Here is a 16,048-nt window from a genome sequence, read left to right on the forward strand (position 1 = left end):
TTCATTTTTTAAAAAATCCACAGAAAAGCTGATGCTGTTGAAGCTTTTTTTTTCTTGATTAAAAATGGCTTAAAGGATAAACAGAGTATTTATAACCTGCGATATATAAAGATATTTGTTTCACAGGATAATTATTAAACAGCATGCCAAACAGGGTCTCTTAAAGAAACTTGCTTTGGCCTTTTTATTAATGAAACAAGTAGCTACATATTACATACATACTTAGATATTATCTAACAAAAAAAAGTTGAAATGCAGAAACAGTGCGTGAAAAAGTGAGTACACCCCCGCTTTAGCAGCAGTAACACGAAGTAATCGTCTTCTCTGTAACTTTATCAGTCTCACACATCGTTGTGGAAGAATATTTTTTTCTGGATTTTGTTAATGCATACCTGAACGCTCCTATTTAACAAACTGCCTAAACTTCTTTTACGAGTGTGGAAAAACCACACTAATAATCACCAATAGAATGCTGATTGATGTTTTTAGCAAAAGTTGCAGGTACCAGAAATTTGATTTGCAATTGTTTTGACTTTGTGGGTTTGATGAGACCGGCCCCTGGTCATTTTAAACATTTAAATTCGTCAACATTAACTTATATCATAGGTCTAAATAGAACGTACACAGAAGAACTATGAGAATGTTTTGAAGCTTGCTTAGTCTTCACCCAAAGCATTAAATCTGCATCGCTCATACCCGAGTCCACATGCTGAGGCAGATGCATCCCATCGCTTAGAGGCAGGCACTGCACGTGAGGGATGAAAGCTGCATTTGTGTCTGTCAGCACATCTCAGGGTAATTGTGGAACAGCCAGGCTGCCCTTCAAGCTGGATGAATAAGATGATCATCTGCATGTTTCTCAGGATTACAGCCAGTGATTAGACACAAGGAGAGGACCAAGAGGCGTGGATCACCTCAACCCCCCCTCTACACACACACGCTTGAGCTACAAAAGGGGCCATCCTGCCACTGCTCTCACTCTAAAAGTCCCAGTGTTGTGTGACTGTGAAGAGGGACGGTCTTTGCCTACTTCACAGTAGACCACTTGGGCTGTGAGGTCTGAGTCCAGCTTGTAACAGAGTCCAGCTACCTTATCTGAGTTTTGGAAAAATAAAAAATGGGCAATTCAAACGGCTGCACCGTGGACGACCTGCAGGCTGTGGAGATGCACCTGTGGTACAAGAAGTTCATGACTGAGTGCCCCTCAGGGCAGCTCACCCTGCACGAGTTCAAGCAGTTCTTCGGGATGAGAGGTTTGGACCCAGAGGCCAACGCCTACATTGAGCAGATGTTTCGCACGTTTGACATGAACAAGGTGAGATGAGTCTGGATTTCACCACACATTTAAACACAATCAAAGATGACAGGATGCCTCAAGAATAAAATAACGATATAACGATTAGAAGCTAATGTAGAAGAATACATCTATGATTCTCTGAAAATGAAACATGAGCAAATAATTTTCTTTAGTTCTCAACACGTGTGTCTAAACAGTGTGTATCTCCATGAGGGATTTATTATAATGTGTCATATGTACATGTTAAATAAAAATATAAGCTTATGTTACCTGCATATTTCCTTTGAACCCAAATTATTACTGTTTCTCTTTTATCTTGTTATTATTTGTGACAAAAACATTAACTTTTAATTAAAATTAGACACAATTAGAAAAAGTTAATTCTTTAGGCTGGTTTTTGTTGATTTACATATTTGTAATTGATGTTTGGAAGTTCTGATGAATTATTATTTTTTAACTACAGGAGTCATAACATAGTGTATTCACAATAATGAAAAAGGCAGAAAAAGCACAAAATATTACCAGTAATTCATCGATTTTTTATTTTTAATGTTAAAAAGGTAAAATAAGACTGAATGCATTAAATATTTTATTTAAAAAAATAGCTGCTTACCACATTTATCTGAACGTTGACTACGCAAAAAGTTATTTCTTTCATAATATGAGAAATTGTAGAAAAATTATCTGTTTTTTACAGATAAGTGTTTGGGATTCCTCATATCTGCGGGTTGAAAATATTACTTTGATATTCCCTGACGGTTACTTTCTGTTAATTGAGATGGTCTGTTCCTTGCTTCTGAAATCTTTAATGTTACATTTAAAATAAACAAATGAGAGAAAAAACTTCTTAAAACATGTCTAGATTAAAAATACTTGTATCATTCAAGGACACGAGTTCTCTAAAATTAACCTCCCTTACAACAAGCTTGAATATATGAATAAACTGCGCATCAGACAGGCTGGTCCAGAGGCTGATGTGGCAACTATAAAGACACAAATATAGTCCAAACATCTGCAGAGAGACTGAAAACTTTATACTGAAAGACACAGCTTACTAAAAAGGTGCAACGTGCACAAATCGATGCAAGCAAAGATAAAAATACCTCTAAGACATTCAAAGAAAACACCAATACATGCAAAACAACCACAAAGACGCCATTAAACTACAGAGACACACAAAAAACAGAAGCAAAATCAACAGAAACAGAAACAAAACAGATGATGTCATACCTGGATTTGTGGTTTCAGTGTAGGGTGCATAATCTACCTGTCCTACCCAGTGTGAATGTGAGGCACCAACATATCTAGGAAATTCCTGCCTGTTTGGAAAACCCATGTGGGGAAAAAAAAAACAATTTAACAGAAAGACTTTAAATATCAAAATATATTAGACTTGCAAAAGCATGTTCTAAGTATAGGGAGAGTGTGTCCCCTGTATCCCCTTTGATCCCCAGTTTAATTGAGAGCATCTTTGAGGTAGCAGTGGGGTCATGGCAGGATGTCTGTCTGAGGAGCTGCATGCTATATTTAGCCCCCCACCCTGCTCAGCTTACAAAAAATGCCACGGTAATCTCTGAATGATTTAGACAGTGAGATTATCTGTGAATGCATGCTTTGATGCTGAGATTGTTTAGACGCAGACAGGAGATAATCCTCCGTCCTGGCGTGCTTCACTTCCCCTTGGATTGTTTTTGGAGCTGGGGATCTATTTCAGCTGAGGGATGATGCATTTGTTTAGTGATTATAATGAATATAAAACATGGATGGTCGTGGTTGACACTTTGATTCTGCAGGACGGCTACATAGACTTCATGGAGTACGTGGCCGCTCTGAGTCTGGTGATGCGGGGAAAGATGGAGCACAAGCTGCGCTGGTATTTCAAACTGTATGATGTGGATGGGAACGGCTGCATTGACCGCCACGAGCTTCTGAACATCATCAAGGTACAGTCATTCCATCGTGCACCAGCCACACTGCATGTCTGAATATTTGTTTTAGCCTCTAATCTGGCAAACATACTGATTTTCCTCATCTTCTCCCAGGCCATCCGCGCAATCAATGGAAATGAAAATCAGGAAACATCTGCGGAGGAGTTCACTAACCGAGTGTTTGACAGGATTGATATAAATGGAGATGGTGAGTGTGCGCTGGCACAGTACGGAGAAAAGGGTTTAGGACAAAATAGATCATGGGTGGACAGAGATTAGACATTCACTCTGAAAACAAAACATAAGAGACTAAACCTGATGACTTTTTTTTTTTACTGGTTTAAAGTAGCTTTCTAATATCTATCAATACACATTTATAATGAATAAAAACAGGAAGTATAATGTTGCTGAGTTAGATGTATACAAAGTACTGAAACAGTAGACGTATACTACTTATAGTAGTTCTTATCACATAGAGTATACTTAGGAATATAAATGATATCTACATGGTTCATCATGTACTGAAATGAACCATAGCCAAAGACCACCGCAACATGTGTTTTAACCTATATTTGTTTACAATTTGAGAAAGTACTAACAGTTCAGTTTTACTCTGTTATTATTATTATTATTATTATTATATTATTACTACTACAGGTGAAACTACTGTCATACTTAAAGGTACTTTTATAGCAAATCTGAGCTAAAAGGCCACCATTAGAAATAAAAATATGCTCTTAAAGGTACAGTCGGTCATTTTTTGAGGTTATTTAATAGGAAATCTCAATGTTTGAAACACTCCACCTTAAAACTTGTCGCTTTTAGCTTTCTCTCTTCATGCCAGCTTTCCTCTGACTCACTGCCCTCCACAAACTTGCGCTCAGACCGTATGAGAAATATCTACAGTAGCCCTGACAAGTCAAACACACTGCAGCTTAACACGAAAACACGAGCAGATAGAAAAATCCTGCAAAAGACAAAAAAAATATACAATAAAATAAAATAAAAGCTAATAAAACACAATGCAAGTGATGTGATGAATAGCTACAGTAAACAACTCGTAGCAAACATATGAACGATGTGATTAAAAACACAGTTACCTGCATCTCATTTTCCTTCACAACACAGATGGATTCTGTGCTTTCTTTAATCGTCTCATTGCAATCGCATGCTTTGGTTTCTGCTGTCACTTCTGCAACTGTTGTTGCAGGTTCAGTGTGTTTGACCTCTCAGGGCCACCGTAAATATCTGCTCTCTTTGACAACAGAGTAGAAAAATTGCCTTAAACTGAGCATTTAGAGCGGTCCGAAGTCTGAACTTAGTGGTACATACACTGACCCCATATTTAATATGAGCATCCACCAATAGATAGGTCCATTTTAACTGTTGGGTTTTATATATTTAAAGACCCATTTAGGAACAAGGTTGCAAACTATCTTAAGTTATAAATACTGTAATAAGTGGTTCTACTTCATGCTGTAAGCTTGCCTCTGTATGATTAATAGCTATGTAGAAAATTTTTGCAAGTTTAGAAGTTAAATGAGGATTTATAATTGCAAAATAGGTTATAGAATACGAGTGAAATGAGTCCAGAAACCTTCGTAAGCTTATGTGTCTGTCTAGCTGGGTGTGGGTGTTTTAGTGTATGAATGTGTTCTCCATAACTGTGAGATTAAAGGGACGCAAACAAACAAAATAATGACATAAATAAAATGAAAATATTCACCAAATCAAAATTTAAACTTGGAAAGTGTTTAAACGTGTTTTTGGAATCTCAAACGTTTCTAAAAACACGTTTATCGCCTTTGTAGTTGCAAGCTACCAATGATAATAATTTAAAAGAAAATAGCTGGAGGAAAGTTAGTGACATTTACTGACATTTTCCATTGTTTACTTAATATCACGGCACCAGTAATATTAAAATATCATATCAATATATCAAACTGTCTGTTATGAACGTGACTTTGTTGCAGGGAGAAATGACAAATTAGCCGAAAACCCACTCAAATCTGACCAAAAACAACATGTGTCTCTTCCAACAGGGGAGCTTTCCCTGGAGGAGTTTGTGGCAGGCGCTCGCAGCGATGAAGACTTCATGGAGGTGATGATGAAGAGTCTGGATCTCGCCCACATCGTGGCCATGATCCACAACCGGAGGCGAAGCGTTTAGGATCCGTCCCTTCCGATTACCTCATCCTCATTCACGATTTGACCTGAGTGTCTCAGTCAGTCGGGTCATTTTATAGACTGAGATTTCTATTAAGATTGAATCCGCTTTAATATGATTCCAGTGTGTCTTGGAGACTGACACATATCTTATGTTTGATCTCTAAAGGAGTGACACATATGCACTTTAAATGGGATGACTCAGTCAGCCTTTGCAGACTGCTCATTGTCCTTGTTTAATGATGGCGATCGCTCCCAAGGCCACCTCGGCATGAGGGATGATCTCTCAGACGGTCCACTTACCCTCAGACACCCTGAGGCATAAAGGAGGGAGATAGTGGAGTAGCAGAGTGGCAATTACATACACTCGACTAGGCTTTCCAAATCTTTTTTTCTTTATATATTTCTGAGTTCCTCTGCACCAAATTACTCAAATCTCTATTTACCCGCTCTTGCCTGGGGGGGTTTACAGGAGGGAGCTATGACACTGCAGTGTGCTCAACATCCATGCTAATTTGATTAAGTCAGTGGCTGTAAAACAGGAGCAGGTGGGAGATGTGGCAGTGAAAAAACAGTTATCAAATGTTTACCTTTTATATACATTTGTAACTTTATTATTATTATTTTTTAATCTTTTGAAAGCAAAAGTTTAAGTTGGAGCGAAACGCAGGCTTGTGGTTTTGCAGCTTTTCTCTCTGTGTGTGGGAGTTTCTTTGGCTGAATGGTTTGCTTTTTTTATTCAGCATTGATGCAGATTAGTTTTGTTATGTTTGTTGGCTATGCTCATCTTGTGCCTTCTGTTGGAAGACTACAGAATGTGTTTGAGTTCAGCTTTTGCTTATTTGTACACTAAAAATAAACAATAAAAAAAACAACACACACACACTTTGTCTACTTTTCATGTTTTGAAGATTTACCAGGAACAAATTATCCCAGAAATAATCTTACTAATTTAACAGGTAGAAATTGCAGTTACAGTCAAACTGGGTGTTGGACCTAGTTTTACACCAACAACCATGTTCAAAGCCACTTCAACCACATTTCTTCCCCAGTTCGAGCTTCAGCAGGTCACCTGGCTGATTAGATATTAGCGTTAACAAGCAGATGAACAGGTGTACCTAATAAAGTTGGTGAGTGAATATTTATAACTATATTAATAAATTATGTGATATTCTTACAGCTTAGCAGTTTGTGGGTGAGTATGATAATATCAGCCTGGAGACATAGTACTGCATATCTGCTTTTGTTCTTTATCTTCTCATTGATCTATTTAGAGAGTCCTCCAACTACTTTAAAGACTCGCATATTTTTAGTATTTTTCTGATCTTTGCTCTTTCAATCTCAAATTACTGTGAATCCTGGAGCAGAATTTAGGGGATGTCTTTAGACATCATCTTCCATAAACACTTATAAATTGTATTAACAATATGCCCTGACCTTAGTACGCTCATACAACAGATTAAAAACACATTACTGACATAAAATCCCGCCTTTGAGCAAGGACGATGACTCACCTGCATGGTGCCAGGATCACTTTGCATCAGTGCTTCTACAGCTGCACACCAGTTTTGTTTTTCCTTTTCCTTATTTAAATCGTAACAAACAGAGTATGTACTAATTTCTTTGTTATACTAAAGCCTAAACTAGATGTTTGCAATATGCTAAAAAATTAAATAAATCTCTAGTATATTTGTTATGAACACACTGAAAATGTAACCACAAAAATAAACCAAAATAAAGTTTCAAGTTACAAAGATTTATTTTCTACAAATACAAACATTTAAACGAGGAGCTCATGTATCAACCACAAGGGGGCAGCGAAATAATTGGATTAATTTCCTCCTGGAGCTTCTTGTGTTTCCAAATACATGTCCTTAGGTGAGTTCTTGCAGAAACAAATGTGCCTTTGTCTGACTGTCACTGCGTGTCATCTCTCTGTTAATGCACTGCAGGCTCACAGAAAGTCGTACAAATACTTGACAATATCAAAGTTCACCGTCCTGGAAGATAAATCACACAAAGCAGATTTTCAGTGAAAAAAAAAAAAAGGAAAACTGTAAAAGGTCAGTTCACTTGAATAATTCAGTCAGTCTCATTCATGTGCATTAAAAGGATGAGCGTGCATGCACACACACGCACAGACCTGGATATGGCGCAGATGAAGTCCAGAGAAACGGCACATTTGTACTTCGGGGCGTCGAGCTGGTCGTCATGACTGACCTGAGCCAGCAGCTGCAGGGTCACCAGCGAAGAAATCTAAACGGGGACAGAGGAAAACCAAAATGAGTCTCTGCTCCACTTCTTAAAACGCAGCTTCTCCACTTTGAAGCAGAGCCATTAAATGATGGTAGCCAGTCACACAGATATGGGGCGAGCCTAATTGCCTAAAACCATTTCATGCTTGGGTCCATAGATAGGTCTGTGTTTAGCTGCCTTTGACCATATGGCTAGGAAACTGTTTAAACTTTAAAAAATATAATAAAATCAGGCTTGATTTAACATGAAACACTGCACTGTTACACACAGGAAACAAAAAAATCCTTTACCATCCTTTTGTTATAACAGTGTACATTCCTGTTCAGTGGCTTATCAGGCAAATTGGAAAAAAGTGTGAAATTATTTTCTATATTGGGTCGTACCCTGAGGCCAACTCAGGGTACGAAACTACACTTCAGGACTAAATGAGGGGAAACAGACTATTGCAGAGCTCTGACATAACAAGGTGGTGGTGTTTAAACAAGTTAAGGAGAGAAATATTATCAGATCTCTTAGGAGATGAATTCTTTTTGGATAAGTTATCTTAGTGCACACACAGTTCAGTGGAAATGAAAACACGAACTCTTTAATTCAAATTCAAATTATTTGTTCCATACCACATTATAGAATCATTTAAACACAACAGATGAACAACAACACATGACAAATTAGCGCCATTATTTGTTTAATAAAAATTAAGCCAGGAATAGGAATTAAGAGGATGAGTAGCAGGCAGCTGCTAATCAGATGTGCTCAGTAAATGTGGGCACCTCCATAAAAGCAGAAGTTTTGGCAGCCTTCAGGTCTCAAGCATTCAAATGTGTCAGCACAGTGCCAAGGAGGAAAAATGTCAACTATGTCCCGCTTGCGTACCTACTGACGTTGTTGTCAAATGTCATCTTTATGGGGAACGAGCTAAAAAAGCAACAGTGGCTGCCCATCAACCTGGGAAGGGTTTTAATACCATTCCCAAAAAGTCCAAAATCCATCATTAAGAAATATTATCCACAACTGTTAATGATTCAAGACAGCTGCCAATCCTCTCCGGGGTCTGAATTGTTAGTGAAAGCAACTCTCAACTGCTTTAAACCAGACTGACCTGTGAGAAGATGCTCGCTGTCGGGGCGACTCTGCTGTCCACCACACTGTAAAAGATGGCAAGCAAGCGGTCCAGAGGGAAGGGCTTTGGACCCAGAAGGTGATTACTTGTCTAGAAGACAGACAGATCGATACAAACATTGTGTTACACGTTTCCAAATGAAATCAACGAAGATGTAAGAGTTATGTCAGAATAATCACCTTTTCATTTTTCTTCAGGAAGTTTGTTTTTCTTATTTTACCATGGTGCTGTTGAGCAGAAACAGAAAATGTGATTCATTTGATTCATTCACAAAACCATGACTTAGGGGAGAAGGTTAAGAAAACAAAAAATCCCCCCCAAAAAAGCTTAATAAATGTATTTTTCTCCCAAAGATGAGCATATTTGGGATATTCATTCTCACTAACATCACACAGCCAAGAATAAAGAAAAAAAGAACTTTTGACTCACTGCAAACTTTGTACTTGTGCTGACCTCATTATAAGAATTTTTTTGCATTACAGTGTATACATGGCTGAACATAAAAAAAGTATTATTATTATATTCCTTTACCTTTAAAAAGAAGCGTTTATCTGTGCGTGCAGGGTTGTAGGAAGCCAGATAGGCAGCAATCAACAGGAACTTGGAGTAATAAGGCAATTCAACATGAGTGTGAGCTGATAAACCTTTCAGAAGACAAAATAAATGCAATAAGTCCACGTCGTCATATTCTTTCCTGCACTAAAATTCTGTTTTCTTGCATAGAAGAAAAGAATTTAAGCGTAAGTGACCAGTGTTTCAGTTTGACATCTGCTCTGTAATCGAAATCAGTGCAAATACCTCGCAAGGCTCCGGCCTCCTTCTCCTCCATTTGCTGCATTTGCTCCCACTGCAGACTAAGCAGAGGACAGAGAATACACATGGATGATGAGGCTAAAAAAAAACCCATTAATAGTCTAAAAAGCAGCGCATAGCAAAATAATGCAAAAAGTTCAGACCTGGACACCTCTCGAAGGTAAACCGTCTGCATGGCTTTTTTCAAATGTGGCTCAATGTGTTTCCACAGCTTGTGGGTGTCAGTCTCTTTCACTAAACACACAGCATAATTACAAACACCATCAGAAAGTGGTGGAAAAACAGCAGGAAAACCTCAAAAACATTTGTAGAAACAAAGCAATTAAAGCAGCACAGATCAATATTTTAACCAGCTGAGAATGAACACTCGGCTCAGCTATTTCACAGATTTCCTTCAAGCTTTTTGGGTATTTTTTTATGTGCTGACAGTCTCCAAACTCTACTCTCATAACACTCATTTCCAATCACAGCGGGCGCCCAGAGAGAAGCCGAAGCATCAAACGGACAAACATCCACATACTGTTTTCACAATAGACCCAAAAAGAGACAAGATAGGATTTCTAAATGTCAAATTCATTTTAGTGTCTGGAATATGAGGAGCCTCTGAAGCTACAGTATATCAGAAATGTGGAGCTACCCCACAGGGTTTGAAAGCAGGGACTGTGATTTACCCGCGTGGGCTTCTTGTTTTTGTCTTCGAAGCTTGTTGAAGACAACATGAAGTAGCTTGAAAATTACCATCATTGAATCAAAGAAAATAAACACAAAGACAGTTATGGCACAAAGGGGAGCCTTCACAACATCGCTCATAACATACACTCAGGAAATATACACTCAGTGGCCTCTTTACTGGGTACAACTGTACAAGTGAAGGCAGCCCAAAGCAATACAAAAGTTTTGCTCTATTATTTTTATTTTTAAGGCAACATTGTTAGATCTGAGTGTTTACATCATCTGAATACATGTTTTTGGTTGGTTAGAGGCAGAATTCCAGGTCTGCAAAGTCATAGTTTCACATTATACTGGGAAGTAATTTGTATTATAAAATTTTAACCATTTTATTTCCAAAGATAAAGACACACTTGAGTTAAAATAGGACAGTAAACTATTTTTGACTATAAAGAATCAGTGGTTACCAGGTGATCACATTGAACTTTTCACATTTGGCGACCAATCGGAAATAGTTGCAGTGACCAAGTGGTTGCAGCATGCAGCAAGTCAGGCTCTGGTTGACCTCTTTTAGATTGCAAGGTGATCTGGACTGGACTGGCTGTGATCACTCTCAAACATATTGGCAAAGGGTTGTAAAAAAAACTGCCTTCTAATTTAATATGTAGACAGACTGCCATCACACTGCAATTTGACTCTATCTACTCCGATGAGCGCAACTTGCCTGTGATGCGTCTCTTAGAAATAGGAGGCTAATCTCAATAGAAAACAACTTAGGTGCCAACTGATTGTATTCAGGTTATATTCCTATATTAAAGCAAGATTGTCCAGCACCTTTGTCATTCTGCAGTTAAATCACCATCCTGCAGCAGCTGTATGAGGTTTTGGCTGGACTCTGAGTGTAACTAGTTTGAATTTCTGTAGAATGAGAGTTTCTGTCTCCACAGACGGAAAAAGCTTTGCAACAGATTTGAGATCTGGGCCAATTTATCACAGTTAATCACAGATTATATGCAATTTCCAGCTTGACCTCATTCAGTCTCAAACTGATAGCAGTCTGACTCTGTCTTATTGCTGTTTTATCTCCATCTTGAGGCCCCAAAGTCTCTCTCAAGATGGCATTTGACTGCAAGTTGTCACAAAAGCAATGATTAGTAGCATTAGGTCTGTTTCTGGCCACTGTAAATGTCACATCTATATCTAAAAGCTAATGATCCGCAGTGTCTGCTGGATGTGTAAGTATTCTGCAATTACAGTTTCCATGATAACTTTATACAGGTAGTGTGCGTTTTAGTGTGTTCTTTTCAGATGAATGAAAAGACCTCCTCACAATTACCTTTCCCTTCTGCCAAAGGCTCACAGAACTTTGAAAAGTTCAGGGCAGCCTAGTAGAAAAGAACAGAAGAAAATGAGAAAACAGGTGGAAGAATTAAAAATAATCAATGCAACAACTTGTTAATGTGTGTTTCTGACCAGATGTCGCAGCTCTCTGAGGTCTCGACAGACAGAGTAGAAGACTCCCAGCAGGATGTTGATGTACGCAGAGTAAAACCCAGCTGAATATGAAGGATGCACGTTCTGGGACAAAATCTGTTGCAGCTCACCTACAAACGGTTTAAGGAACAAGAAATAAAGCTTCTCCAAAAACCAGCCAAGTCTCACAATATAAAGTAAAATGATTCATTCACACGCCAAGTGCTGAATTTATACAATGGTTCTTAAGAACGCAACATTTTTCCCCAGAGTCGCTGCCTGGAGTGTGAGAACAGTATCACAGGTACAAATGTCACAGCTCACGCTGCATATGCTGACCGTGCGTCATCAATACGCAGCGTCTTGTGAGTTGCTCGTGACACTGGCTGCGGTAGCATGTGTGAGGAGGATTATATACTTTTACTGTAGTCAGGGAAATGCAGCAGAAGCGGCTCAAAGCAGCCTGTGTTTGGTCTGAACTTGTCCCAGGCGATTTCACTGAGCAAGATGACGGTAACGTTGTCCCCAACCTGAAGAACAGATGTATGTAGTTAGGATCAGGGAGCTCAGAGAGATGAAGACTCTGAGAACTTCACAGTTACAGACCTCTTTCCTCAGTTGATTCATGTGTTTTATATATTTAGATGTTTAGCTTTGTTTGCTTGATTAAGTTCTTACTGGACATGTTGACTAAACAAAACAAATGAACGCATTTTTGATTATGCAGAAACAATAAACACTCACAGGTTACAGCTTTTCAAATGTGAACATTTTGTAGGTTTTTTTCTTACGTGTGATGTGAAACTGAATATAGTTCTGTTTTTCCTTAAAGAGAACAATATTTTATAAGCATATAATAAAAGACCTTCTGAATTTGAGTCTCTAAATATATGGGAAAATTTAAAAGAAATAATTCACTTTAAAGCTAAAGCAGCCACAACACAGGAAGACGTACTGCACCTACGAATGGCATACACAACAGTTCAGATCCTCTACTCTGAAAACATCAATTCATTTTCTGCTGTTTATCCAGTTGTGAGTCTTAGGAGCAACAGTCTAAGCATAGATACCAGACCTCCCACTACCTCCAGCTCTTCTAAAGGTACATCTGAACTTTCTGAAAGTCTGCAAAGGATGTCCTGAGTGTACGCGAGGGTCTTCTCCAGTAGGCCATGTCATATACACCTCACCTAGGAGACGTCCTAGGCATATGCCTCCTCCTATATCATAATTAAATACTGTAAATAAGGAATCCCATCTCCATCAGGGTGCGACAGAGGTAGGACTACAGAGGATATGTTAGAAAGACAGCACAGTGGTAGTGTGGTTAGGGCTGTCCCTTCAAGCATCTTCAAGCCTCACTATGACTGCTTGGGTTTCCTCATTGTATGCAAGATTTATCCTGCAGTTCATTTTATTTGTTTACTTAGATTCCCTTTAAGGCCTAAGATTTATTATTAAAGTCAATTTGTAAGCATGCAGGTGCATATCATACCATTCACGCTAATACCGGTATAATGTTGGGTAATGATAAGAAAATGAAATATCGCGATAGAATATGGGTAAAACGCGCATGTACAGTGCCTTTGTTTTCATACGCACATGGCGGAAAAAGCATGGCGGCGGCGACGGAGAATGAGAATGAAATGAATGAAGAATGAAAGCGGACCGTTGAATGAAACAGATGAACCAGAATTGTTTTTAAAAAAATGCTGCAACTTCAGTGGTGTGGAACTGGTTTGGCTTTCGTCCGTCAGATACACAACAAAACACTACTTTTGGTAGAGCATGCTAGCGGACCGTGGTTATTACCGTGTTTTTTGTTAAATACGGCTCACTTAAAATCAATCCTTTGATTTTTCTGAAAATCGACAGTGCCCTTTATAATCCCGTGCGCCTTATGTATGAATTCTGGTTGTGTTTACTGACCTTGAAACAATTTCATGTGGTACACGGTGCTCAAAAATCTGTCAAGTGTTTCAGTACGACTTTGCTAAGCTACGAACCCGCAGCGCTTGATGGATTGTCGGAGCATTACGGCTATCGTAGGCAGGAGCCTCGTGGAGTGATGCGTACTGTGCTTCAACATAATATTACTGTATTGTGTGTGTTTAACCTCTTTTTAAGTTTTGTGGATATTATACATGGTTATGCTGAGGATGCGTCGGCCAGTTTCCACTGGAAATGCCTTTTGGGTAAACTGACAACAAGGAATTTGCATTTGCACTGTTAAATTTTTATATAACTTTAATGCACATAAAAAACAGCTGCTTGTTTAAGTGAAAATACATAGATTTTTTTTTTTTTGCACTAATAAAGTTGTGGAGTTGTAAAGTATTTTGTCCAGTATCAATTATATCGTCAGTTATATCATTATCGCAAATTTTCAAATGTATATCGTGATAAATATTTTTGGTCATATCGCCCTGCTCTTATACCTACAAACACCACCTGCAGTTAAGCATACTTAATTTAAACACACACAGTGGCTTTAATACTGCAGATGCCTATAACCAAGAGATGACAACATAATTTGCTATTAATGCTAAAAGTCTGCTGCATCATTGAAACATGCATATATATAATGTGCAGAGATAAAAGGGATCTGTGAACATCAATAAAATATGTCCACTGTGACCACCACTGTTACCTAATGCAAGAAATAGCCTTAATCGCTATAACTTCTATGTGTTTAGACACAAGACCATTAATCTAGAGTTGAAGCACTTCTTGAATGTTTATCGGGGTTTGGCATGGTAGTGGTTTTTGGTCTGGGTACTTCAGCTTCCTTCTCTTTTTCTTTTAGCCCTGTGATGGGCTGCTAACCTTCTCAAGTTATAACCTGCCTGTTTTGAAAAATGGGATGGGCTCCAGCCACTCTGTCACCCTGAACTGGTTAAGCAGTTCAGAAAAAGGATGCATGGACGATAGACAGAAACTGGAAAACTGCACCAGTCACCTTTTTTTCTTGTGTAGGAAATATAGGAAAAGTTAAGCCAGATTATTTTCTGCATGTCAGTAACACACACACATTTTACGTCTTTCCTGTTAATGTTTTATTACATTTTTTCCCGAAGTTTAGAGATGAAACAACTCCTCATCATCCTCCCGTCCTCCACGTAAGTGTAAATCTGCATCCTAATTATCACTTCAAAATCCAGTGTGGCAGCACTGAAGCAGCAAGCCATTAAAAAGACAGGTTCCTCTTAACGCTCACAATCCGCCGTTAAGCACTTAGCTTTCATTGGGATGAAACACAAATAATCACATAAGTCTTTTTACTTTTGGTGTTTTTAATTAAAATGCTGTGAGTGGTTGCCATCCTTCCTTCCTTAATAGCATTAAAAAGCACCACACACTCAGCTCAAGGTCATCCGTTACAAATGAGGCTCCTCCAGTCCCCTCTTCATCATCCGCACAGAGCAACAACAATAAAGCAACTCACTTTATAGATAACACAAAGAGAATGCAGCACTTTCTCACCAGCTCCTGAAGACGCAGGAGAGCAGAGAGGAGACTGGCATCAGTATCTCTCAGAAGCTCAGCTTTCTCCATTACCTACAAATTACACAGTTAATGTTAATTTGATCTCATTTTATCGCATTTATAATACAGGCAGTGAATGGATGTTTTATCAGAGAGCATTACTGATTAAACCCACTCCTGTTCTGACTGAAAATTACACTTGTTTTCTCCAGGCTGATGCATCTGCAGCTTTGTTTAGCATCTATTTGCACTTGTTATCACTACTAATCATATCATCACACAAACATTCAGGTGACACATGCGAGGAATAAATAATCTGACATGCCATGGGATTAGGGATAATCTCGTATGCCAAGTGAGGAGTGGTTGTGTGTAAAGTGCACGGCACTCACAATGTATCGCGTCTGTTTGGCAGGAGACTGGGAGCACTGCTGTCTGTAGACACGGACAAAGTCAGACAGGGAGGGACTGCGGGGGAGAAGAGAGGCAGCATCGCAGCCAAAGAAGGACAGCAGCACTTGTTCAAACAGCAACGCAATAGAAACACACTCGACGCAGCTCACTGTGGCGTGAGGAAGCTGCAGAGAGAAGGAAAAGGAAGCATGAAAGAGAATCAGTCTGATGTCTGTGGAGATGATACACATCTTCACACTGTGTTGACTTAATCTTCTGACTGCACTGGACCCTAAATAGGTACAAATTACATAATTTTGTGTTACCTATTGAAAGCAAGGACAAGTTATATAAACAGTGGGTTCATTAGAGAGATAACTTTGAATATCTTGAGGTCCAACTTAAGAGGTCACTCCTTGTTTTCCCCAGGACTTTATAGCCAAATGA

The 16,048-nt window shown here is 38.8% G+C and overlaps 2 protein-coding genes across 2 annotated transcripts in view; one reads left to right on the forward strand and one right to left on the reverse strand.

Annotated features, from left to right (window-relative positions):
* The first annotated feature begins 969 nt into the window (after positions 1-969).
* guca1aa (guanylate cyclase activator 1Aa) lies at positions 970-6,120 on the forward strand. The gene is made up of 4 exons (XM_005740804.1): positions 970-1,315; positions 3,091-3,240; positions 3,340-3,433; positions 5,268-6,120. The coding sequence occupies exons 1-4, from the start codon at positions 1,118-1,120 to the stop codon at positions 5,393-5,395; spliced, it is 570 nt and encodes a 189-aa protein (XP_005740861.1). The 5' UTR covers positions 970-1,117; the 3' UTR covers positions 5,396-6,120.
* A 1,011-nt stretch (positions 6,121-7,131) lies between these two features.
* Positions 7,132-16,048, reverse strand: part of orc5 (origin recognition complex, subunit 5) — a 12,524-nt gene continuing 3,607 nt past the window's right edge. The window contains exons 3-14 of the mRNA XM_005740805.1: positions 15,601-15,786; positions 15,206-15,280; positions 12,141-12,252; positions 11,723-11,853; positions 11,586-11,634; positions 9,724-9,814; positions 9,566-9,621; positions 9,299-9,411; positions 8,947-8,994; positions 8,747-8,857; positions 7,535-7,647; positions 7,132-7,391 (exon numbers count right to left, since the gene is read on the reverse strand). Coding sequence (XP_005740862.1) covers positions 7,346-7,391; positions 7,535-7,647; positions 8,747-8,857; positions 8,947-8,994; positions 9,299-9,411; positions 9,566-9,621; positions 9,724-9,814; positions 11,586-11,634; positions 11,723-11,853; positions 12,141-12,252; positions 15,206-15,280; positions 15,601-15,786 — 1,131 coding nt within the window. The 3' untranslated portion in view covers positions 7,132-7,345. The remainder of the gene's footprint in view (positions 7,392-7,534; positions 7,648-8,746; positions 8,858-8,946; positions 8,995-9,298; positions 9,412-9,565; positions 9,622-9,723; positions 9,815-11,585; positions 11,635-11,722; positions 11,854-12,140; positions 12,253-15,205; positions 15,281-15,600; positions 15,787-16,048) is intronic.

The sequence above is a fragment of the Pundamilia nyererei genome, unplaced genomic scaffold (assembly GCF_000239375.1).
Source record: "Pundamilia nyererei isolate P.nyererei 1_Seehausen unplaced genomic scaffold, PunNye1.0 scaffold00104, whole genome shotgun sequence".
Taxonomy (NCBI): domain Eukaryota; kingdom Metazoa; phylum Chordata; class Actinopteri; order Cichliformes; family Cichlidae; genus Pundamilia; species Pundamilia nyererei.

Coding starts and splice junctions, on each gene's coding strand:
- guca1aa (XM_005740804.1), top strand. CDS start 1,118: ATGGGCAATTCAAACGGCTGCACCGTGGACGACCTGCAGGCTGTGGAG. Junction 1,316..3,090: donor GCACGTTTGACATGAACAAG/GTGAGATGAGTC, acceptor TTGATTCTGCAG/GACGGCTACATAGACTTCAT. Junction 3,434..5,267: donor GATTGATATAAATGGAGATG/GTGAGTGTGCGC, acceptor CTCTTCCAACAG/GGGAGCTTTCCCTGGAGGAG.